At 39.2% G+C, this 26,917-nt stretch overlaps 1 protein-coding gene and 3 gene segments (V, D, J or C); all 4 read left to right on the plus strand.

Moving 5' to 3' along the window:
• LOC117375009 (immunoglobulin mu heavy chain-like) overlaps positions 1-26,917 on the plus strand; it is a 103,389-nt gene that overhangs the window by 5,792 nt on the left and 70,680 nt on the right. The gene's annotated exons all lie outside the window — the stretch shown is intronic.
• On the plus strand, positions 1,395-1,966 carry LOC117374754 (immunoglobulin heavy variable 3-33-like). The segment is given in 2 exon segments: positions 1,395-1,534; positions 1,605-1,966. Coding segments are annotated over 2 exon segments (372 nt in total).
• LOC117375014 (immunoglobulin heavy variable 1-46-like) lies at positions 15,122-15,635 on the plus strand. The segment is given in 2 exon segments: positions 15,122-15,172; positions 15,251-15,635. Coding segments are annotated over 2 exon segments (366 nt in total).
• On the plus strand, positions 23,694-24,190 carry LOC117375011 (Ig heavy chain V region 914-like). The segment is given in 2 exon segments: positions 23,694-23,776; positions 23,854-24,190. Coding segments are annotated over 2 exon segments (378 nt in total).

Consider the following 26,917-nt stretch of genomic DNA (forward strand, 5'->3'; position numbering starts at 1 on the left):
GTATGGCTACAATCCGGCGTGTTTACATTCGTGCTTTTGTCATGTATGGTCATTAACATGCACTGTCCCAATCAAATAAACAAATAAAGAAATAAAGAAAATAATATAATTTATTATAGTCACCAGAGGAGGCGCTCTCACAGCACTGACATCATTTATTAATGGTTAGTGTTATGTAAGATCTGTAAAATAGGTAAATAGCATGGTTGAAGACTATATTTGTACGCTGCTGCATATTGATCAGTAAATAGTAATATTGTAAACTAATTACTAACAAGACAGTTTAAAAAGTTTTGGGAAGTTTTATCTTTCCACAAGCCCACAAGCGTTGGCTCTGTGTTGCGAATCAGCATCACCAGTTTGATTGTAGATGGAGTAACCTCTGGCACAGATGTTTAGTTTGCCTTTAAAATTATAATTGAACACATAGATGATAAAATTAGTGGAGATAAACTACAAGATTAAATATTGGGAGAAAATTTAAATTCTCTTTATAAATATAAACATTGTGCTGGTACAAAAACACACCAGTGTTATTCACTATAGCCACCAGAAGAGGAGCTCTCACATCAGTAAGATAATAATATGTTAAGACCTGTTTAATTGCAGCTGGATGTGTGGCGTCATCTTCCTTCTTTCAGGCAAACACAGAGATCACTTGTGCATGTCATTTTCATGAACACCTGAAATGCCTTATCTGATAATTACTATGAAAAGGAGGGAGTCTATTTGGTAATACTTAACATGTCTCAGTGATGGTCATGGCACTTTAATAATGAAAGTGAGTCAGTCATAATACAGAAATACTCTTGGATGTACTATACTTTTATAAAAAATTATTTAAAAACGGGAACACATGGGTCATCTCTCTCTTGAGGAGAACCTGAAATAAACTGTGATAGTTAGAATGAAAAGGAGGGAGTCACATCACAATGAACCTCTTGGTGTGTATTGTGCATATTCCTTCACAAACATTGCACTTGGGTCATGTCTGGGTACAGTCCTCTGTGTTAATTGAGTTGAACACAGGAGGAGTGCATCTGTGTGCCACCTCTGCATTATGAACAATATGATATTTTCACCACGTGTCACCATGTCCATAAACAGAACAGCGATTCACAAACACAAGGTGGATTGAACCTTTGAAACTTTGAAACACGCCTAGACACACTGCTTGTACACACAGCCTCATTAGGCAAACTCATGACTCAAGTGAATTAATGTGAAACAACTGCAGCAGAACATTAAAAACACAACACCGTGTGCTGATGCAATATATTTCTAGAGTGTAGTCTCATGTCTTGGCACTAGAGGAGCTGATTGTTTCTTCCAGGTTTGCTTCTACTTGTTGTGTCCAGGAAACTGTATTGTCCATAACTTTGAAGTAACCTCACAAACCCCTCCTCTCCACAGCCCCATGTAAATATTGTTTCCTTAGAGTCTACTGTTATAAAGTGACAGAGACATCCTTTTTAACACAGTCTGATGATGATGAACACACTGGTCCTCCTGATGGGGGCGCTCACCCTGCCCTGTGAGTTCATTTCTCCACAAATCCAATATGTGTGAAATGTGTGTGCATTTAACTTGTTTTTATTTGTCAGATGTGAGTTGCCAGATCCTCCAGTCCATTCCCTCTTCTCCGGTGCTCAAAACCCCTCAGGAGTCTCTCAATCTTTCCTGCAGTGGAGCCGGGTTTAACTTTAGTAGCTACGGGATGCACTGGATCAGACAAGCTGAAGGAAAAGGGTTGGAATGGCTGGGGCTCATTTATTACGATGCGAGTAAGACGATCTACGCAAGCAGCTTTCAAGGACGCATAGAAATCAGCAGAGACAATGGCAAAAGCTTGGTGTTTCTCAGACTGTCCAACCTGCAGCCTAAGGACTCTGCTGTGTACTACTGTGCTGGATACACGGTGGTTTGACTTTATTAAGAGGCTGTACATAAACCAGCACAGCCTCCAGGGGGCAGTGTATGATGGGAAATATTTGTGCCAAACGTGTAGTAAGTGTTAGAGGCAGCTGGACTTGTGGTTTTACCTTCCTTTTTCACTGCCCTTTTATCAATATATTTTTATTATGACGCTCCTATTGGTTTCTCAGATGTGTAATAGTATCTCATGTGGCATTACACAGTGGGATTGTACATATAAAAAGTATTTTCACTGAAACCTCACTGACTCCATATTTTTTCATAGTATTTTTTTATCATTGTTATATGTCTTTATAAACAGGACAATTCATATTAAAGAACATACAATATAAACAGGCAAGTAGCCCACGGACTCATTCCCATTTGACTGACTACAAATACACAACAACAAACATGGGAAATAATGTGGGAAATAATGAATGAATAAAACATTATGTGACGTCGGCCTACAGTGAAACTCATTCCAAATTATATAAAAAATGTGCAACACACCAATCCTCACTGCCCAATACAACTACTGATACTTTGCAGCTGATGTCATCAACATTCACTGAGAGTGTGATGCTAACTGTAGGCTCTGCTCTGTCTGAGGCTTCACTAGACTTTAGTCTGTGTTATATTTTTACACAATCTGACTATAAAGAAGAACATTGGAGATACATTTAAAACACCCCCAGTGTGATGTCACTGCAAAGTATCAATTGAGTTTTACAAATTTTTTTGAATTTCAAAAAATCACCCTCCCTGTCAGCTGCCACACAGTCTGTGCACTTTCCCAGTCAGAAATGACAAGAGACTGAAATGTCTCCTGTGATGCCTTTATGAAAGGGAAGGAGTCTCTTTTACTGAACTGGCCTCACTGATGATTATACCAAACTTGAATGTTGCCAGTGAGATTTTAAATATTTCATAATTTTTTTTAATGGGCGGAGTTAACCAAATGATCAAAGAAATAAAAGCAGAAATAGGGAGTTGTCTCCATGAGAACAGCATGAGTCCAACCATGAGGAGTGTGTGTGTGCTGCTGCTGCTGGCTGTTGGACACAGTGAGTTTGACTGACTCAATATGGCTGACTGTTGACTGGATCACACTCACTGTTTCACACTGTTTTCTTCACAGGTGTGAAGTGTGAGACACTGACACAGCCAGCCTCTGTGACTGTGCAGCCAGGACACACTCTCACCATCTCCTGTACTGTGTCTTATGCTATTACATCTGGAGGTCATTACACAGCATGGATCAGACAGCCTGCTGGGAAAACACTGGAGTGGATTGGATATCATCGAGAAGCATCCACGCTGTACATCAAAGATTCACTAAAGACCAAATTCAGTATAAATGCCGTTTCCTCCAGTAAAGCAGTGACTCTGACTGGACAGAACATGCAGCCTGGAGACACTGCAGTGTACTACTGTGCTCGGTATCCACAGTCACACAAAGTATATCTAAAGATGTACAAAAACACACAAGGCTGTTATTTGCTGTAGTCACCAGAGGAGGAGCTCTCACACCTCTGAAATCATGTGTTAAGATTTGATAAACTGCAGCTGGACTTGAGGTGTTAACTTCCTCTTTTCAGAATAGATTGTATTTGTAAATGTTGTGGTTGTATTTGCATTAAGTTCTCTGTTTTTTGTTTTGTTTTAAATTCACACAGTCACTTGTATTACAAAGAGCATAGTCATTTTATTTAAACTATTAAACTGTTTTTGATAAATCCATCTCAGAAAGACACATTTGAGCTTTTAAGAAATGCAACTTTGATGAAAAATCTGCCCATGCAGTTGCAGCATGTTGTCATCAGATGCATTTGCTGGCTCCCATTGGGACAATAAAGACACAAGTGAAGTGTGAGACACTGACACAGCCAGCCTCTGTGACTGTGCAGCCAGGACACACTCTCACCATCTCCTGTACTGTCTCATACTCTTTTAGAAGCTGCAGAACACACTGGATCAGACAGCTTGCTGGGAAAGGCCTGGAGTGGATTGGACATCACTGTTCTGGACGGACGGAAAGATTCACTGAAGTCCAGTATAAATAAAGGGTCCTGGCTAAGGTCATTTCTATTTCTGCTGCTGTCAGACTGTACAATGAACACTGTTAACACTGAACATGTGTCATTCAATTATACCCATTTGCAATACTGAATACCATGTAAATCTACTGAAGTCACTTTACTGAGATTTATTCTGTTTATATGATGCACTGTTACTCTTTTGTACATAATAAGAAACAGTGTGTTACATTCAAGTCTATTTTTAGTTTATTTTTAAGTTTATTTTAAAATTATTTTAAGCTATTATCTATTATCTTGTTTTATTGCATGTTACCATGCAATTTCCTGCTGTTCTTGAACTGTGCGGTGCATTACTGGAATTTTCCCACTGTGGGACTAATAAAGGCATATCTTATCTTAAATGTAGATACTTCAACCAAAACAGTGAATCTGAATGGACAGAACATGCAGCCTGGAGACACTGCAGTGTACTACTGTGCTCAGGAGGCACTGTCAAAGTAAATCTAAAGCTTTCCAAAAACATATCTACATGTTATTCACTGTAGACACCAGAGGGGGAGCTCACACTCTCCTCATCACTAATGTGATTAGACAAACTGCAGCTGGACTCGTGGTATCAACATCCTCTTTCAATAATACATTGTATTAACACAATACAATTATTGTTCAAGTTTTGACAAACTTATATTAATAATGGAAATGAGTATTCAAACATAATAAAATTAACCATCAAATTGGAGAAAGCGACAGAAGATGAATGTACGAAAAAATGTGTCAATACAGTGAATTAGAAAAAGTTATTTTGACCACAGGACTCCAATGAAAATGGCTGGTGATGATGTTCAGATGTTCTGAAGGTAACCAGAACCTCAATCAACTTACTCTTGTCCATCTTTTTGTATATTTTTACTCTCATAAATGTGTAAAAATGATTAATTTTGTGTTGAAATTATACAGCTCCATGTCACACATGAAAAATGTGTTTAGTTGCTACAGTCAAAAAAAAAAAAAAAAAAAAAAAATTCTATCTAGCTTTCACCAGATGCCTTTCTGACTCCCCTCCGCAAATATGACTCAGTAATACCATATCACAGGTCAGGACAAAATAAGCTATAATCTATTTTATATACATTTTTAAATGAATTGCAAAACCAGATACCTCCATTTTGAAAAATTGGAAAAATTGGATTTTCTCAAGAAGGGAATAATATTTTGATAGCAGTAAAATATATTTGACTTTTGAAAATATTAGAATAAACTACAACCCTCTGGTGACTTTTTCAAATGGCACTTTTTGCAAATCTCTTCATGTGGTTTTGACAAGAGCCTGAAATGTCTTGTGTGATGGTCTGTGTGAAAAGGAAGGAACTTTATTAATGACTACGACAAAGTTGAAGATTGCCTGTGAGATTTAAATTATTGCATTTTTTTTTCTTTTTAATGGGTGGAGTTATGCAAAGATCAAAGAAATAAAAGCAGAAATAGGGAGGTGTCTCCATGAGAACAGCATGAGTCCAACCATGAGGAGTGTGTGTGTGCTGCTGCTGCTGGCTGTTGGACACAGTGAGTTTGACTGACTCAATATGGCTGACTGTTGACTGGATCACACTCACTGTGTCACACTGTTTCCTCCACAGGTGTGAAGTGTGAGACACTGACACAGCCAGCCTCTGTGACTGTGCAGCCAGGACACACTCTCACCATCTCCTGTACTGTCTCATACTCTGTGAGCAGCTACTGGACAGCATGGATCAGACAGCCTGCTGGGAAAGGCCTGGAGTGGATTGGATATCATCAAGCAGGATCCACACTGTTCCTCAAAGATTCACTAAAGAACAAATTCAGTATAAATGCTGTTTCTTCCGGTAACACAGTGACTCTGACTGGACAGAACATGCAGCCTGGAGACACTGCAGTGTACTACTGTGCTCGGTATCCACAGTCACACAAAGTATATCTAGAGATGTACAAAAACACATGAGACTGTTATTTGCTGTAGTCACCAGAGGAGGAGCTCTCACACCTCTGAAATCATGTGTTAAGACAGGGGTCACCAACCCTGTGCCCGCGGGCGCCATGTCGCCCCCAAGCCCCACATGAGTCGCCCGCAGACCGGTTCTAAAAATAGCACAACTCACTAATGAGCTGCATCTAAAATGTAATTTTATTCCCTTGCTATTTTTTATATCACCCTTGCGTTTATATAGATTTAAAAATGACAATATCTTAAACATATGTTCATTATACGTGAAGTTTAGATAAGTTAAGGTGAACTTTGACCTACTCACTTCAAAGGTCAGTATTGTGCGCGTGACAAAACCAGAGCTCCGCTCTGCGCTGTGAGGATGCACTGAATGCAGTTTCTTACTCCAAAACATGGTAGAAAATAAAGAGATCACTTTCACAACGATTTAAGACTGTAAAAGAAACCTGCGCGTCTCTCATCTGCGGAGCGACTGTGGTGACGGCAAAGCGGCACAATGTGGAGGGACACTTCACTACGTCTCACAAAGCTCCACACTAACTCCCCACGGGGACGCGCACTCCCCACGGGGACGCGCACTCTCCACGGGGACGAGCACTATGGGCAGAACAAGCCCAGAGCTAAACGCAGCTTTGGGTAAACAACAGGCTTTTTTCACGACACCGGTGAAAAAGTCAAACAACCCAACCGAGATTTATTTAAAAATATGTAAGCTTATTTTTCTTTAACATTACATAATTGATAACTTTATGAAACATGGTGCAATGTATATTATTTATGTTTTGTTAAAAATGTTTGTCAATGGATGGTGAAAATGGGACACTTTTCCTATGAGATGTAGTGATGCAAGTGTCATCTGGAAATTTAACAATTACTAAGATTAGTAAAGTTAAAGTGCTGAATACTGATATCTGTTTCCCTCCTTGCTCATTGTTGATAATTATTTTGAGAAATCATTAATGTGATCAGTGTCTTGCAACGTGATCAGTGTGTTCACATAGATGATTATCATTTATCATTATTAATAATGTATAACTAAAGGCAAACTGTTTTTGATAAATCTATCTGATAAAAACACATTTGAGTTGCAACTTTGGTGAAAAACTTGCCTGTGCAGTTGCAGCATGTTGTCATCAGATCCACTTGCTGAGTCCCATTGGGACAATAAAGACACAACAGGCCAATGAATTTGAAGCCTCCTTTTTTTAATAATAATAATAATTTGTTAATGTTATGCTTATATAAGTTTATGCTCTATTGTAACACAGATGTTCCCCAGGGCTGTGTACATTCCCTCCTGCTCGTCTTCCTGAGTCAGAAATCACTAGTACATGTGACTTTGAAGAGAACCTGAAATGCCTTGATAGTTAGTATGAAAAGGAGGGAGCCTGGTAATAACATGTCTCAGTGATTCTGAAACACGAGGTGGAGTGAACCGAGTTTCACATACACCTAGACCCACTGCTGCACACACAGTTACATTAGGCAAACTCATGACTCAAGAGAATGAATGTAAAACAACTATAGCAGTAAATTAAAAACAAAACAACACAATATACTGAAACATTATATTTATAGAGTGTAGTCTCTTGTCTTGGCACTAGAGGAGCTGATTGTTTCTTCCAGGTTTTCTTCTTACTGTTCATTTGTGTCCAGGGTGATGTGAATGAATGAAGAGAAATTGAATCTTTTGAGAGTATAGTCAGTATTCTGCCATAAGGTCGTAAATGTGCAGTCACACACAACCTCAAACAGAAGAAAAGGAGAGTACAGTAAATAATAAAAGTTTCATGTGACCACAGGCCTTCAGTGAAAACAGCTGATGATGATGATCAGAAGTTCTGATGTTAAACAAAACAAGTTCAACATCAACAAAAACAATCAGATGTGACACGGTTCAAAAATAACCATAGATATTTCCACAAATATGCTCAAACATATATTTTCTTTTTAGTTTCTCACAGATGACCCTCCCTGTTAGTTTGAATACAAACTCCTGCTGTGCTCCTGTGTCTATATAAGGCCCATGTGAGAGTGTGACAGTGCACTCCACACTGATGATGTTGTCTGTAGCTCTTCTGCTGCTGCTGGCAGCTGGATCCTGTAAGTCTCTGTTCACATCAGTAAACTCTGGTACAACTAAACAGCACAGTTTGATCTTCAATATTGTGCTCTCTCCTCCACAGGTGTGAAGTGTGAGACACTGACACAGCCAGCCTCTGTGACTGTGCAGCCAGGACACACTCTCACCATCTCCTGTACTGTCTCATACTCTGTGAGCAGCTACTACACTGCATGGATCAGACAGCCTGCTGGGAAAGCACTGGAGTGGATTGGATATCATCAAGCAGGATCCACACTGTTCCTCAAAGATTCACTAAAGAACAAATTCAGTATAAATGCCGTTTCCTCCGGTAACACAGTGACTCTGACTGGACAGAACATGCAGCCTGGAGACACTGCACTGTACTACTGTGCTCGGTATCCACAGTCACACAAAGTATATCTAGAGATGTACAAAAACACATGAGGCTGTTATTTGCTGTAGTCACCAGAGGAGGAGCTCTCACACCTCTGAAATCATGTGTTAGGATTTGACAAACTGCAGCTGGACTTGAGGTGTCAACTTCCTCTTTTAATAATAAATAGCATTTGTAAATAAAAATCAAAGAATATACCAAGAACATATGCATTTTATTTAAACTATTAAACTGTTTTTGATAAATCCATCTCAGAAAGACACATTTGAGCTTTTAAGAAATGCAACTTTGGTGAAAAACTTGCCTGTGCAGTTGCAGCATGTTGTCATCAGATACATTTGCTGACTCCAATTGTGACAATAAAGACAAACAGGCCAATGAATTTGAAACCTCATATTTTAATAATAATAATGTGTTTATGTTATGCTTATATAAGCTTATGTTGTATTGTAACACAGGTGTTCCCCAGGGCTGTGTACATTCCCTCAGAATGTCAGAAATCACTAGTACATGTGATTTTGAAGAGAACCTGAAATGCCTTGATAGTTAGTATGAAAAGGAGGGAGCCTGGTAATAACATGTCTCAGTGATTCTCAAACACGAGGTGGAGTGAATCGAGTTTCACATACACCTAGACCCACTGCTGCACACACAGCAGCCAGGGCACACTCTCACCATTTCCTGTACTGTCTCATACTCTTTTAGAAGCTGCAAAACACACTGGACACTCTATGCATATCAAAGAATCTCTGAAGAACAGGTTCAGTGTAAATTTAGACACTTCCAGTAACACAGTGACTCTGCATGGACAGAACATGCAGCCTGGAGACACTGCAGTGTACTACTGTGCTCAGGAGCCACACACCCTCACACAAAGTATATCTAGAGCTGTACAAAATTTATTTTGTGGAATGTAATTTGTTATAGCCACCAGAGGAGGCTTGGCACTATGGCATCATTTGTTAATGGTTAGTGTTGTGTAAGATGTGTAAAATAAGCAAATAGCATGGTTGAAGACTGTACGCTACTGCATTTTCATCAGTGTATAGTAATATTGTAAACTACCTACTAACAAGACATATCATTATATTATATTTTTAAAAGCCCACAAGCATTTCTATTGTGTTCTTTATTTGCAAACTTGTTAGCAAAAGACTGAATCAACATCATTGTATCTTCACTGTATTTGAATGGCCGAATGTGTTGCTGATGTGATTGGACTCATCCAAATGATACAAACAGAAGAGGAAAGCTCCTGTCCCATCTGGCTGTATCCACTGTGTGCACTCACTGGATCATCAGCAGCTCTTCTGTGGCTCAGATGTTTATATCACAGAGAACTCGGCTCATTTGGTATTTTTGGAGGATATTTTCTTCTCTTAATCATTACAATATATTTCAATTCATGCATAGTTTCCTTCTCAAAAGTTATTTTCATTTAACTTTTTTCATGAACTTATTTTTGTACATTTGGCATTGTACAAAAACAGTATTGTAAGAGGCCATGTACAAATGTTTACAGTGGAATTTAAATAACAATATGGCACCAATGAAAGAGAGAGCCCAAGTACTCTCATTGGGTTCCCCTGTATAAATAAAGAGAAAGAATATCACCCCCACAGTAACACACTGAAACCTGCTGGTATGTAATGAATGTTGGTGTTTTGCTGAATTGTCAAACCAATAAAACTGTCCTTGTTTGAAGTTGGGGTGTTAAAGTAACTGTTATGTGGTATATCAGATTATCTTCCATAGGAGACAGTGAGACAGGCCTACATAATAAAATGACCTGAAATGCTGTGATACAATAGCATATTAGTTATTAGCTCTGACGCTAGCGCAGCTTTAACAGCCACTGCTTTGACTGAGGCCATGACAGTAAAGGCTCTGCTGAGTACTGCTGGGCAAGACAAGCCCGTCGGTGCCTGGACATAAACGTTCTGAACAGAATTAGAGGAAATTAATTTCAAGATATTATTGTCTTCTTCTTCTACTTCTGATATGGAAACATTGTCAGAAGTACTTATGATAACAATATATATAATTATAAATATTACTAAGGGCAAATGTATACACATTTCTGTTCCTTATAAGAGAACTTTCTGTGTCTATTTTTCTGTGAGGGGAGGAGTGTATGCAGAGCAGATGTAAATGTGTGTGCAGTACATAGTGTGCTGCTGCTCCTCCTCGGTCACATGTGCAGTCTCAGGATGGACACACTCACTCTGCTGTGGGCTGCTCTCTGTCTACTCTGTGAGTTTTCCTCTTTCACACTCGACATCAGCTCCTGTTATTGAAGCATCTCCTCAACACATTTCTGTCCTCCACAGGTGTGAAGTGTGAGACACTGACACAGCCAGCCTCTGTGACTGTGCAGCCAGGACACACTCTCACCATCTCCTGTACTGTCTCCTATGAAATTAAAGTTGGACCAGGCTACTACACAGCATGGATCAGACAGCCTGCTGGGAAAGGCCTGGAATGGATTGGACATCAGTGTGATGGATGCACTTTGGAGATCAAGGATTCATTGAAGAACAAATTCAGTATGAATGCTGTTTCTTCCAGTAACACAGTGACTCTGAATGGACAGAACATGCAGCCTGGAGACACTGCAGTGTACTACTGTGCCAGATTGCCACAGTCACACAAAGTATATCTAGAGCTGTACAAAAAGATTTTCCTGTTATTCCCTGTAGCTACCAGAGGGGGGAGGGTTGGGATCAGCAAGAATTGTTCATATTTGCCATGTTCTGGTAAAAGCTGTGAGCATAAGATAGATAAACTGTACTTTATGCTTAATGGTAATGCAGGTTTCTTCTTTCTTAGAATATAAACTAAATGATAAAATGCCCTTCATCAGGTGATGCCATGGACACCAGTTAAACAATAATGTTATACAACTGTGTTTGAAATGCCATATAATGCACCTCACATCTAAATAATTCATAGTGATAAAGATAATAAATAAGGGGAAAAATCAAACGTTCTATTACAAAACATTTCAAATAAACGCTATAATAAGTTAAAAAGTTGGCATGAATAAAAAACACTAGATGTAAACAAGTTTAAGAATAAGATGTATTTGTGTTATGCATTCGTGTTCAGGAAGAACAGAAACAGTCAGTGTTTTTTGCATGTGTGTGTGTCACTGTGTGGAGCAGCACAGTGAAATAAGCCACTACAAAAACCTGGGACAAACAGAGAACAGTGATAATCATAAGAACATGAGGTCAGTGTACTCTTCAGAGCCACTAGAGCCAGAGCCCAATGTTATACCTTTTGTACTTTTGTCAAACGTCATGTCACATGAAGGTCGACTCTTGTTAAGGTTAATTTTACAATGAAAACTGATTCTCAGCCTTATAAACTGAAATGATAATTATCCCACCTCTGTTGTACTATGGAAACTTCATGATAACCCATGTTTTACAGAATTTTAAAGCATTTCTATTAAAAAAAACAAGAAAAAACAAAATGTCTGCGTGTCTGAATGGGTCATATTCTGTATAAAACCTGCTAACTCTGTAGTTTACACCACTACAAACATGTCATCGCATGTTATTCCTGTATTAGAATATTTCAGTCTTCTCTCAAATGAATGAGGATGTGTGGTCTTCTCTACTAGCGGAAAATAGTGAACCTCTTCATGACTTATGGAAGCATTTGCTATTAAATTAAAAAAAAAAAAAAAAAAAAAAAAAACAGACCTTGAAGATTCCATACTATATCCCAGAATATAAATAAATGAAAGTTTATGACAAAACATGATTTATTTACCCACTATTACATCACAAAAATTCAACAGATTACACTTTTTTACTTTTTATTTTTGCAAGAACCATAAACAGCTGAAACAAACTGTGTCCAGCAGAGAAAGATACTGTATTTCCAAATTGTCCTCTTTACATATATACACCACTAGTTATTCACAGAAAAATACCAAAAAAACAAAACAAAAACAAACAAACAAATATGGGAAACAAATAAAAACGAAGCTGTACATTCATCTAGGGCAGTGCTTCTCAATTATTTTCTATCATGCCCCCCCCCTATGAAGAAGAAAACATTTCACAACATTCTTTTTTTTTTATTGTTGTTTCCTTATTTGAACTATACATATTTTTGGAACAACTGACTGAACCATTTGATAAAAAAAGAAAAAAAAAAAGAAAAAAGAAATTTCACTAAATATCAAATTAAAAAAAATAAAATTAAATAAACATCAAATTAATACATTTAAATGAAATAAATATCAAAGTAATACATTAAAATTAAATAAATATCAAATTAAAACAAGCTATTTAGCAAATTGGTACACCACGTTATGATGCTAGCAGTGCTTGTTGGTTTACTGAAGTGACATTTACAAAGAGGGATGATTGTTGTTAATATTTGGCACGTTTACGCTGAAAAAACTCCAGCATCTTATCAGCGTGACTGAGGTGTAATGAGGTGGCGCCTCAACTTATTTGGCTTCATACTGTCCGCTGCCACAGCAGACACCGGTCTGTCCTTATGTCCCACCGGAGTCACGGTGAAGCCAAGTGCTAAACATGCTTCATCAGACTTCCTTGTCTTACTTTTCGGGTGACTTTCATACATCTCATTACCTCCATCTATCTCCGCCTTTCTTTTCATCCCTGTTAAATTGTTTTCCATAGTGTCTCTTTAGCAAAAGTGTCTCTTGTTCACTGCCCTGTGTCACGATCTGTTCGCTCTCTCCTGCTCTTTGCTGTGTGTGCGCTGTCTACAGTACTACAGTGTCATACGCGCCCCCCCTGGCATCTTACCACACCCCCCCAGTGGGGCGCGTCCCACTATTTGAGAACCACTGATCTAGGGGGATATAGTGTTAATAATAATACTGGAGACCTGCAGGGGACAGTCATAGCCCCTAAGCTCTTCACACTCTTCTCTATGACATAAATGCACTAGTGTCTTTTAATTTTGAGACAAACTTGTATTAAAAAACAAGCATGTATATATATATATATATATATATATATATATATATATATATATATATATATATATATATATATATTGTCACATTTCACAGATTTGAAACTTACAAAGCCTCCATCCTCTGCACCATCCTCCTCTTCAAACATGTAACACTGTATTAACAGTTCTCATGGTTTGAGTTATTGTAATTCCCTGCACCACAGACTTGATTCATCTTTATAAAAACATTAAAAGTGCTCTAAAATGCTTCCATCTTGTGCTTCAGTAATGTTATTGGCTCCCTGTCTCTTCTAAAGTTCAAAGTTGTCTTGCTTGTTTTTTAAATCCTTAAATGGTCTGGCCCCTGTGGACTTGTGTCTTTTTCTGCTCCTGTCAGAGCCTTGAGGTCATGTGACTCTGCTTTTAGAGTTTTCCTTATCAAGGATTAAAACCACAGTTGACAGTTTTCCAAATGAAGACATTATTTTAAATTCAAACATGTGAAATACTTAGAAATACTTATCCTAAGGTGACCAAAAGCATGTTTAAAGCCACACAGCCACAGGACAATAATCACCATTATAATGACACACTGAAGTGGTGTGTTGAAGTAGGAGGTGTCCACAATATGCAAAAGTCAGTCCTCCTCTTAAATTAGTGGGATAAGGTCCAGCATCTGCACCAAACCACCACCAGCAATGATATCTGTCAAATATTCCTTGGTTCTTCTTGTGTTTGTCAGCTGCTCAGGTGAGGCCAGTATTTGCTTTTTACCAGATTATCTCACTAAACTAAACTAACGATTAAATGTGTTTTAGGCGCTGATGGCCAATCCCTGGTTCAGTCTGAAGCAGTGGTCACAAGTCCTGGAGGGTCACACCAACTGATCTGTACATATTCAGGATTCAGTAGTAATTATCACACTGCTTGGATCAGACAGGCTGCTGGAAAAGGCCTGGAGTGGATTTCTTACATTAGCGATAGCAGTGCAACCAAGCTCTACTCTGATTCAGTGAAAAACCGCTTCACCGTGTCCCGAGATAACAGCAGAAAAGAGGTGTATCTGCACATGAGCAGCCTCAGAGCGGACGACACTGCGCGGTATTACTGTGCTAGAGACACAGTGAGACGGGCAGTGGCAGAGCTGTACAAGAACTACTTCCTCAATAGTTTTAGGAGTTTCACTTACATCACTTAAATGAACAAAGTGCTGCAGTTTACCGTGAAAGTGCAGATGGTTAGTCCTGTGGAGAATAAGTTGGATATTTTGTTCATTAATAGTAAATCTCCCATAGTTATATGTTCATTTATGCGTGAAACTATGGCATCATAAAAGCAAATAAAAAAATAAACTACATACAAACTAGAAGATGAATGCAAACTAGTATTTCCCTGATGAAGCATAATATTTGGCCACTATTTTCCCAATAAAAATCCAAATTATCAATGTGAAATATAAGTTAAAATCATGTTTAAACTAATTTCTTGTGTTTGCATTTTAATATACCAGTTAGCATTAAGTCCACCAGAAAAAAAAGAGTAATTATGTAAAACAGGCTAGCACAGGGGGTGGAAAATACATAAATGAGCAAGTTTTAGTTTTACAATCCTGTTTATGTCCAGCGGAGGGAGATATATGCAAATAAACTCTCTTTATATTGACACAACTCGTCATGTATCATTGTGCCTCAGCAAACAGAATTAACTTCTCCATTTTGAACTCAGCACAAACACAGAGTGACAGTTTTATTTAAGAATGGGAACTGTTATTTTGGTGACTTTTGTCTTTATAGCTACAATAAGCGGTAAATATTTATGCATGATTTAATGTGTGGTTGGTGGTGGTTTTGTGTATATTAAATGGATATGTTTTTCCTGTACAGGTGTGTGGACAGAGATCAGACTGGAGCAGGAATCTTCTTTGGTGAAAAGAGCTGGAGAAAGTGTGAAAATGTCCTGCGTCATATCTGGTTTTTCTATGACAAGCTACTACATTCACTGGATACGGCAGAGGCCAGGACAAGGGCTCGAGTGGATTGGCAGAATGAACGCTGGCAGTAATGATGCCATTTACGCCAGTGCCTTTCAACAACGCTTCACTCTGACTGAAAATGTCCCCAGCAGCACCCAGTACATGGAGATCACAGGCCTGACAGCAGAAGACACTGCTGTTTACTACTGTGCCCGAAGAGCACAGTGACAGGAAGAATGCAGCTCATGTACAAAAACATCCAACCAAGTGCTACTGTGGATGGACTTTTCAGGCACAGGCTGAAAATAAACTCCAAAACAAATACAATGACATTTGCTATTTTTCATATTCTAATAAAAGCACAAGCCAAACTAATGCCTTATAACAATTAAAGGTCACATCCTATATCACCTCACAAATCACTATAAACATCTAAATGAAGAACTTATGCATTTGGAAGAAACTTAAAATAAAGCTCTTTTTTTGTCTAGACTTAGATTAGATTAGATTAGATTAGGGGGGGGGGGGGGGGTCCTTTTTATTTTTCATTGATTTTCAGTCCTGTACTTATATAATATTTGACATTAAACTAATGGTTAGAATAGATCATAAAATTAGAGGACATCTGACCACTCATTGGATAATTTAATTAAAGAAAATTGAACTTTTGCTGATATTTTAACAACACTAACAGGTGATGATTGTGCTGGTCTTTCTTTCTTCTGCCAGAACCAACCAAGACCATACATGCAGCTAACGTCAACATAACTACCACACACATTATTGATCCTCATGGGGAAACTTTGGCTCTTTGTGTGTGTGAGGGGAGGAGTGTATGCAGAGCAGATGTAAATGTGTGTGCAGGACATAGTGTGCTGCTGCTCCTCCTCGGTCACATGTGCAATCTCAGGATGGACACACTCACTCTGCTGTGGGCTGCTCTCTGTCTGCTCTGTGAGTTTTCTTTTTTCACACTCAACATCGGCTCCAGTTACACACAATGCTCCTGTTATTGAAGCATCTCCTCAACACATTTCTGTCCTCCACAGGTGTGAAGTGTGAGACACTGACACAGCCAGCCTCTGTGACTGTGCAGCCAGGACACACTCTCACCATCTCCTGTACTGTCTCATACTCTGTGAGCAGCTACTGGACACACTGGATCAGACAGCCTGCTGGGAAAGGCCTGGAGTGGATTGGATATCTCCGTGCAGGAGACAATATGTACCTCAAAGATTCTCTGAAGAACAAGTTCAGTATAAATGCTGTTTCCTCCAGTAACACAGTGACTCTGAGTGGACAGAACATGCAGCCTGGAGAGGCTGCAGTGTACTACTGTAGTCGTGATCCACAGTCACATAAAGTATATCTAAAGCCATACAAAAACACTTTAGCATGTTATATACTGTAGCCACCAGAGAAGAACTTCCTCTTTTTACATATATTTTAATGGGATATATTTTACAGTCATAGCTGTTGTAAAGATGATGAATTTTGTTTTAAAATGATCCAGAATATATCTGTACTGGAGCAAGAGATAATTTATCCACCTCCATAAGCCTACACACTGTATTAAAACTGTATATATAAAACTTGATATATTGGTTATATGTGTCCCTGGAAGAGCAGAATATTCTTGACAGCTTATTTTTTGAATAAACTAAAATAATGTAGCCTTGTCAGGCTGCCATTGGCTTATTTATTTGGCCAAAATTACATGAAACCAGTGTACACTTACAATCCTATGAAACAGTAACAATGCACTGCAAAAACATATTGTAATAAAACACTAAGTATTTTAATAGTAATTTACATTTAGCTTCTGGCTGCCTTGTAGTTGGAGGAGTCTCATCCATTTGCACAGCCTGCTTGTGCCAGTAAACAGTATTGTCCTTAACTTTGAATCAGCATGTAGGCCAAACTCACAAACCCCCTCCTCTCCACAGCCCCATAGAAATATTGTATCCTCAGAGTCTACTGTTATAAAGTGGCAGAGACATCGTTTTTAACACAGCGTGATGATGATGAACACACTGGTCGTCCTGCGCTCACCCTGCCCTGTGAGTTCATTTCTCCACAAACATGTTCAATAAGTATGGATCGTGCATATATTTAACTTCTTTTTATTCATCAGGTGTGAGTTGCGCAATCCTCCAATCCTTTCCCTCTTAGCCAGTGCTCAGACTGGGAGGCTCCTGAGGGGTTTCTTGAGGAGCCTTTCAGTCTTTCCTGATCAGACAAGCTGAAGGAAAAGGGTTGGAATGGCTGGGGTTCATTTATTACGATGCGAGTAAGACGATCTACACAAGCAGCTTTCAAGGACGCATAGAAATCAGCAGAGACAATGGCAAAAGCTTGGTGTTTCTCAGACTGTCCAACCTGCAGCCTGAGGACTCTGCTGTGTACTACTGTGCTGGATACACAGTGGTCTGGAGAAATAATACAAATACACAACAACAAACTGGGCAATGTGGGAAATAATGGATGATTAAAACATTATGTGCAACACTCGCACACACCAGTCCTCACTGCCCAATACAACTACTGAGTTTTACTCTCAACTAATTTTTGAATTTCTAAACAATGACGTTCCCTATCAGCCACCACACAGCCTTTGCACTTTCCCCCTGCTCTTCTCTCAGAGTCAGAAATGACAAGCGCCTGAAATGTCTTCTGTGATGCCTGTATGAAAGGGAAGTAGTCTGTTTTACTGAACTGGCCTCATTGATGATTATAGCAAACTTGAATGTTCCCAGTGAGATTTAAATTATTTCAAAGATATTTTTTATGGGCGGAGTTAACCAAATGGACCAAATAAATAAAAGCAGAAATAGGGAGGTGTCTCCATGAGAACAGCATGAGTCCAACCATGAGGAGTGTGTGTGTGCTGCTGCTGCTGGCTGTTGGACACAGTGAGTTTGACTGACTCAATATGGCTGACTGTTGACTGGATCACACTCACTGTGTCACTCTGTTTTCTCCACAGGTGTGAAGTGTGAGACACTGACACAACCAGCCTCTGTGACTGTGCAGCCAGGACACACTCTCACCATCTCCTGTACTGTGTCTTACGATGTTAGCAGCTACTACACAGCATGGATCAGACAGCCTGCTGGGAAAGGCCTGGAGTGGATTGGAGATGAAGAAAACACTAAAGATTCATTAAAACAAAAATTTGCAGTTGATTTAGACACTTCCACAAAAACAGTTACTCTAAGGGGACAGAACATGCAGCCTGGAGACACTGCAGTGTACTACTGTGCCAGACGAGCACAGTACCACAAAGTATATCTAGAGCTGTACAAAAACACATCAAACTGTTATTCACTTTAGTTATTAGAGGGGGAGCTCTCGCACTGTCTGTGACTTAGCACATGCTCATCACAACATCGTGTGAAAGATTGAAAACATATTTACTATTCTTAAATAAATAAGAGAGAGGAGGCATTTCTCAATCTAAAAAAAATATTTGAAACTGTCAGTCAAAGCTACTTTTAACCAATGTCATCATTTAATATCTCCCCTGAAGCAGTGGGTTGGTTTACCTCTTTTCTTCAGGGTAAGGAGCAGTGTGAACGTGGCCAAGGACAAATACTCACACCTCAGGGTTCCATACTGGGGCCGTTGCTCTTTAGTGTCTGAATAAAAGACTTGTCTTAAATTTGCCCAGGTGTCCACTGGCAACATTACATGGATGATGCAGTTTTTATGCACCCACTAAGACGTCAGAGCAGGGTGCAGGCATTTTGTCCAAATGCATGGCAGAGGTTAGTCATTGGCTCACCCGAAAAAAAATTAAATAAATAAAATTGCATAATAATAAAATACATTCAGTAACTGAATTCAAATATCTTGGAGACCTATAGATAGATATTTCCATCAGCTCAAATATCAATGCCCCTCCCTGTTTGTTTACAATACAAACTCCTGCTGTGCTCCTGTGTGTCTATATAAGGCCCATGTGAGAGTGTGACAGTGCACTCCACACTGATGATGTTGTCTGTAGCTCTTCTGCTGCTGCTGGCAGCTGGATCCTGTAAGTCTCTGTTCACATCAGTAAACTCTGGTACAACTAAACAGCACAGTTCCTCAATATTGTGCTCTGTCCTCCACAGGTGTGAAGTGTGAGACACTGACACAGCCAGCCTCTGTGACTGTGCAGCCAGGACACACTCTCACCATCTCCTGTACTGTCTCATACTCTGTGAGCAGCTGCAGAACACACTGGATCAGACAGCCTGCTGGGAAAGGCCTGGAATGGATTGGAGGTCACCATGCAGGACACTCTATGCATATCAAAGAAACTCTGAAGAACAAGTTCAGTGTAAATTTAGACACTTCCAGTAACACAGTGACTCTGAGTGGACAGAACATGCGGCCTGGAGACACTGCAGTGTACTACTGTGCTCGGGAGCCACACACCCTCACACAAAGTATATCTAGAGCTGTACAAAAACTCTTGTGTGGGATATAATTTATTATAGTCACCAGAGGAGGAGCTCTCACAGCACTGACATCATTTATTAATGGTTAGTGTTGTGTAAGATGTATAAAATAAGCAAATAGCATGGTTGAAGACCATATTTGTACACTGCTGCATATTGATCAGTGTATAGTAATATTATAAAGTAATTACTAAAAAGACAGGTATTATCTTTATCAAAAGTCCACGAGCATTTCCATTGCATTCTTCACTTGCAAATCTGTTTGCTTAACGAGTGAATCAGCATCAAGTTCACCGATTGTGGAGGAAGTAAGCTCTGGCACAGATGTTTAGTTTGCCTTTAAAATCATGATTAGAATATGTAGATAATAGAATTAGTCGAGATAAATTACAAGATTAAATATTAATAATATAATATACATGCTGAAAAACGGACCCGGACTGAGGAAAAAACATGCAAGCAGGTAGAACTATGGCAACTATCATGCACATTATTTCTGTTCACTTCATTTAGAATTGTTATTATTTTGATCAGTTATTCCTTTCATCAAATTGTTGTGGGAATTTTATTTAACTGTGTATTATCTACAGTCTTTTTCATCTACTTCTGACATGAAAACATACAGTATTACTAAGGTCAAATGTGTACACATTTTTGTTCCTTATAGGGGAACTTTTTGTGTCTTTTTCTGTCAGGGGAGGAGTGTATGCAGAGCAGATGCAAATGTGTGTGCAGTACATAGTGTGCTGCTGCTCCTCCTCGGTCACATGTGCAGTCTCAGGATGGACACACTCACTCTGCTGTGGGCTGCTCTCTGTCTGCTCTGTGAGTTTTCCTCTTTCACACTCAACATCAGCTCAAGTTACACACAATGCTCCTGTTATTGAAGCATCTCCTCAACACATTTCTGTCCTCCACAGGTGTGAAGTGTGAGACACTGACACAACCAGCCTCTGTGACTGTGCAGCCAGGACACACTCTCACCATCTCCTGTATTGTCTCATACTCTGTGAGCAGCGACTGGACACACTGGATCAGACAGCCTGCTGGGAAAGGCCTGGAGTGGATTGGACAAAAATACACAGGAGGCTCTTACTATAAGGATTCTCTGAAGAACAAGTTCAGTATAAATGTAGATTCCTCCAGCAACACAGTGACTCTGAATGGACAGAACATGCGGCCTGGAGACACTGCAGTGTACTACTGTGCTCGGGAGACACAGTCACACAAAGTATATCTCAAGCTATACAAAAAAACATCAGGATGCTATTTGCTGTCATCACCAGAGGAGGAGCCCTCACACCTCTGAAATCATGCGTTACAATTTGATAAACTGCAGAAGACATGTGGTATCAACTTCCTCTTTTAATAATTGTATTTGTAAATCTTGAGGTCATATTTGAATAAAGTTCTTAGCAGTTTATTTTGTGTTAAATCCACAGAATAGTATAATACAATCATATATATTAAAAAAGAACATATGCATTTTATTTAAACTATTAAACTGTTGTTGATAAATCCATCTGACAAAAACACATTTGATCTACTTCTGTGAAAAAACTTGCCTGGGCAGTTACAGCATGGTGTTACACGAGATGCACTTCCTTACTCCCATGAGGACAACAAAAACAGAAGGTCAAGCAATATGAAAGAAATATACCATACTTGTATAAGTTTTTTCTTCTGCATTTGTGACTGGGAAGGAATGTCTTAAGCAGTGGGATCATCAACACTGGAAATCCCCAAGGCTGTGTACTTTCCCCTCTGTTCTTCTCCCAGAGTCAGGGATCACTTTTGATGAGAACCTGGAATACCCTGTGTTAGTATGAAAAGCAGGGAGTCTGTCTGGTGATGTTTAACATGTTTCAGTGATGGTTATGGTAAATCGGAACATTAAAATGAGCATTCAATATACTTACTATATGTTCATAACATTTATTTAAAAAAGGTGCTCATAGATCATCTCTGGGTGTTGTCCTGGACTCTCCTCCTGCTCTGTACAGTGCATAAATGTCATTAAAGTCCATGTTAATACAGTTTTGTTTTGTTTTTTTATTAAACACAAACACAGTAGAAGTCCTTGTGCCACTGCAACATTAAGAACACTGATATTTTCACCATGTCGGGACATACAGCTGCATTTAACAAATTATTATTGACTGAAGTGAATTAATGAAAAACAAGTATTTGTTTCTGAATCAGTCCTGGGAGAGTGAACCTGTACAAGAACATAGCTGTAGAGGTTTAATCTCACATTGCACCAAACAGGAGAACGTGGGAGAAGATGAAAACACATCTGAAACACATCTAAATACAGTACATTAGAAAGGTCTTCAATGAAAATGCTGGGGATCAAAAGCTTTAAAGTTAAGTAAAACATGTTTGATATCAATAACTACTGACATTGTCACACACAAGCTCAAAAATATATTTTATAGTTAGTCTCTCTCTGATGCCCCTCCCTGTTAGTTTGAATACAAACTCCTGCTGTCCTCCTGTGTGTCTATATAAGGCCCATGTGAGAGTGTGACAGTGCACTCCACACTGATGATGTTGTCTGTAGCTCTTCTGCTGCTGCTGGCAGCTGGATCCTGTAAGTCTCTGTTCACATCAGTAAACTCTGGTACAACTAAACAGCACAGTTTGATCCTCAATATTGTGCTCTGTCCTCCACAGGTGTGAAGTGTGAGACACTGACACAGCCAGCCTCTGTGACTGTGCAGCCAGGACACACTCTCACCATCCCCTGTACTGTCTCATAGCAGCAACAACTTACACTGGATCAGACGACCTGCTGGAAAAGCCTGGAGTGGATTGGAATAAAATACACAGGAGGCTCTCACTATAAGGATTCTCTGAAGAACAAATTCAGTATTGATTTAGACACTTCCACAAAAACATTGACTGAATGGACATAACATGCAGCCTGGAGACACTGCAGTGTACTACTGTGCCAAATCCAATCCAATCCAACTTTATTTCTAATGCACTTTAAAAACAACAGAGTTGACCAGAGTGCAGTACACAACAGACATTTTAAAAAACATGGATAAATGACAAACATACAAATAAATAACTACAAACTGTACACTATAAAAGTCAACATATCAGTGAAAAGCTAAAGAAAAAAAGTGACTTTCTCTTCTGGATGATTATTAGGGCAAAATAGTGCAGCAATATCAGAGGTTTTATGTCAGATGACTTTCATAGGGGAATGTATAGACACCAGTTAAAAGACGATGATAAGATGATAAAAAAATAATGAAAAATATTTAAATTAAATAACACAATTAGTTAAAGCGTAACTGAAACACAATTACATGTATACTAATTTAATTTATTTACAACTGTACATTTGTTCATTCACTGGATATGGCAGAGGCCAGGACAAGGGCTCGAGTGGATCAGCAGAATGAGCACTGGCAATAATGATGCCATTTACGCCAGTGCCTTTCAACAACGCTTCACTCTGACTGAAAATGTCCCCAGCAGCACCCAGTACATGGAGATCACAGGCCTGACAGCAGAAGACACTGCTGTTTACCACTGTGCCCGAAGAGCACAGTGACAGGAAGAATGCAGCTCATGTACAAAAATATCCAACTAGGTGATTTAATAAAACAATATATAAAATAATACAAATATTTATTAAAATGGTTGATTTAAAGACTGCAACAAATGAAACCATGCAAAATAAACAAGATATTGTAATAATAAATAATAAATTACTTTTATGTAAATGATCTGACTCATGTGTACAGAACGAAGAAATAATTCAGAATTATACATTTTTATTGAATATTTGCTCACACAAACATCCACCCTGCCTCCTTCTTAGCCAAAACATGTTGCATTATATAAAGTTTGGGGAGGAGCCAATGCAAACCTGAAATCCTCTCCTTTATTTAACTCTATGTAGAGGAAACAGAGCCATGGACACTTGAACAAAATGGACTACAGGACAGCACTTGTGTTTCTAACATACTGGACAGGTGAACTGTTGCTCTGGACTCATACTGGTAAATTGCAGCTCTATGAATTTGAATACAGTTTTGGGTTGTTTCCACAGGTGTCTTTGGTCAGACTCTGACTGAATCTGGTCCAGCTGTGAAAAGACCAGGAGAGTCCCATAAACTGACCTGTACAACATCTGGGTTCACATTTAGCAGCTATTACATGAGCTGGATCAGACAGGCTCCTGGACAGGGGCTGCAGTGGCTGGCTTACATTAGCAGCAGTGGTGGAACTACTTACTACTCTGAGTCAGTTAAAGGCAGGTTCACCATCTCCAGAGACAACAGCAGAGACCAGCTGTATCTGCAGATGAACAACCTCCAGACTGAGGACACGGCTGTGTACTACTGTGCCCGAGACCACAGTGAGAGAGTCACAGGAAGGACCTGAACAAAAACTCCCCTGGAAATAAAGAGAGTAATAATCTCTTAGTGGTCTGAAATTAATCCAGTAAACCAATAAATAATCACATTACTATTATCTTCTGATGTCACATGTTACACAAAACATAATGTTACTCTGAAAGAACTTTACTCTGCAGTGACCTTAAAACAATCATTGCTATTTCATTGTGTGTCTCCTTTAAAAACATAAATAGTGAAGTGCCAGTCTGGCTGAAATTATTTAATTTAAATGTAAAAATAGATTTCAAGTGAAGCTATTATGCAGACCTTTTAACCATGTTATATTTGTTTCCTCTTCTCATTTACCCTCTCCATTCATGCACTCCAGCATTCAAGACGTCATTGCCTCAACCAACCCCCTTTTTCACTACCACCAAAATACGCCCACTATTCCGTATTTTGTTCTCCACTTTTATTTTCTTAATTGGTGATACACACAGGATTTGACATTGTTCCATAGTCATTTTGGTATAAATGAATAAAAACCTGCCATTGTGATCTGCAGTTATCTATAGAAGGTGCCAGCAGCTGCATTTTTTTATTGTCTTGACTTTTACGGTGAAGTCAGCTTCCATTGGGGACCGTAAATTTCTTACGTGCCAGTTAGCAAACTTGTATCTTTTATTGAGTAACTTCAGATCAATATTGCGATTTAAACTCTCTACATTATAGCATAATGATCCACAGGAATCATAGACTATAACTATATATCAGACACAATCACATTATGTCTTCTAGTTCTACTGCACTGATGTATTCATGTGTATGCAAATCCCAGTGTGATATAAGGCCGAGTGGTGAGAGGGACAGGCACACTTGAGTCATGTTGTCTGTGGCTGTGCTCCTGCTGCTGGCAGCTGCTTCCTGTGAGAACACTTCCTGACATTCACAGCAGCGCCTCCTGTAGGAGAATGAGTGTGATGATGATGTTGTCTTTCCACAGGTACAGTGGACAGTGTGGAGCTCCTCCAGCCAGGCTCAGTGCTGCTGCAGCCTGCTCAGGCTCTGTCCATCAGCTGTCAGGTCTCGGGTTACTCTCTCACTGACGACAGCTATGCCACAGGCTGGATCAGACAGAGAGAGGGGAAACTCGAGTGGATTTTCCATCAGTGGGGAACAAGCGGTCTAAGACAGAACAATGCTCTGAAGAACAAGTTCAGCCTGAGCAGAGACACATCTGCAGGAACAGTGACTATTCAAGGACAGAGGCTGCAGCCTGAAGACTCAGCTGTTTATTACTGTGTGCGACCACAGTGACTCAGAGCAACAGCAGAGCTGTGCAAAAACACAATGCCAGCCCCTGACAGAGTGTAAAGCACATTAAGGAACAGGCCATTCAAATATATACATCATACAAAACAATATTATAACCTACGACTACATTAGCAGATAGTATATCTTTAAGTAATCTTTCAATAGAATCCTCTGTATTTATGAAAACTGAAGAAGCATTCAAGAGCAACTCTAGAATAATATTAAAATGCAATATTAGTATAACATATTTGAAATAAAAATATTAAAGGTTTTCATGTATTAGCAAGTAGTATAGTAGTTTGACATGTTTGAATGATGCAAACAGCTATAATGAGTTTCAATAACATCATGACCCGTTGAAGCATAATATTTAAATAAAGCTTAAGTTCTGTCCATGGTTCTAATAAAATTAACAGGTGACTTCCGAAATTAACTCAAACTGCTCATTATACTAGTAGTGGTAATAGTGTCAAGATCATATACACTGCTGACATTAACCTAAATATTATTTCTCAATACTCAATTAAAAATAAATCTTCTTTTGGTCAATTATTACTTTCAATAGTTTATTAGGGACACATTCAAAATTTTCTAAACATTGTTGAAAAAAGTATTTTAACAGTGTTGTGTGTATCTTCATTGGGAAACACTGGCTCATCATAGATCTTAGTATTTGCTTAATAATAAAAAAAAAAAAATCAACTTGTGATATAATAAACGTGAATGATGATTTTTGATTATTCAGTGCAACACACAAAACTCTGGCCATATGTGTACACACTCTTATGTTCCTCATAGAGGATTTTTCTGTGTCTGTGAGGGGAGGAGTGTATGCAGAGCAGATGTAAATGTGTGTGCAGTACATAGTGTGCTGCTGCTCCTCCTCGGTCACATGTGCAGTCTCAGGATGGACACACTCACTCTGCTGTGGGCTGCTCTCTGTCTGCTCTGTGAGTTTTCCTCTTTCACACTCAACATCAGCTCCAGTTACACACAATGCTCCTGTTATTGAAGCATCTCCTCAACACATTTCTGTCCTCCACAGGTGTGAAGTGTCAGACACTGACACAGCCAGCCTCTGTGACTGTGCAGCCAGGACACACTCTCACCATCTCCTGTACTGTCTCATACTCTGTGAGCAGCTACTACACACACTGGATCAGACAGCCTGCTGGGAAAGGCCTGGAGTGGATTGGTTATCACTGTAGTGGATGCACAGCTGTCCTGAAAGACTCACTGAAGAACAAGTTCAGTATAAATATTCGCTCTAACACATTGACTCTGAATGGACAGAACATGCAGCCTGGAGACACTGCAGTGTACTACTGTGCCAGACAAGCACAGTCACACAAAGTATATCTAGAGCTGTACAAAAACATTGAAGAGTGCCATTCACAGTAACTACCAGAAGGGGCACTCTATACACAGGAAAATGCCAATTTCTATGTGCGCTTCATGTGG

Source organism: Periophthalmus magnuspinnatus, chromosome 8 (genome assembly GCF_009829125.3).
Source record: "Periophthalmus magnuspinnatus isolate fPerMag1 chromosome 8, fPerMag1.2.pri, whole genome shotgun sequence".
NCBI lineage: Eukaryota > Metazoa > Chordata > Actinopteri > Gobiiformes > Gobiidae > Periophthalmus > Periophthalmus magnuspinnatus.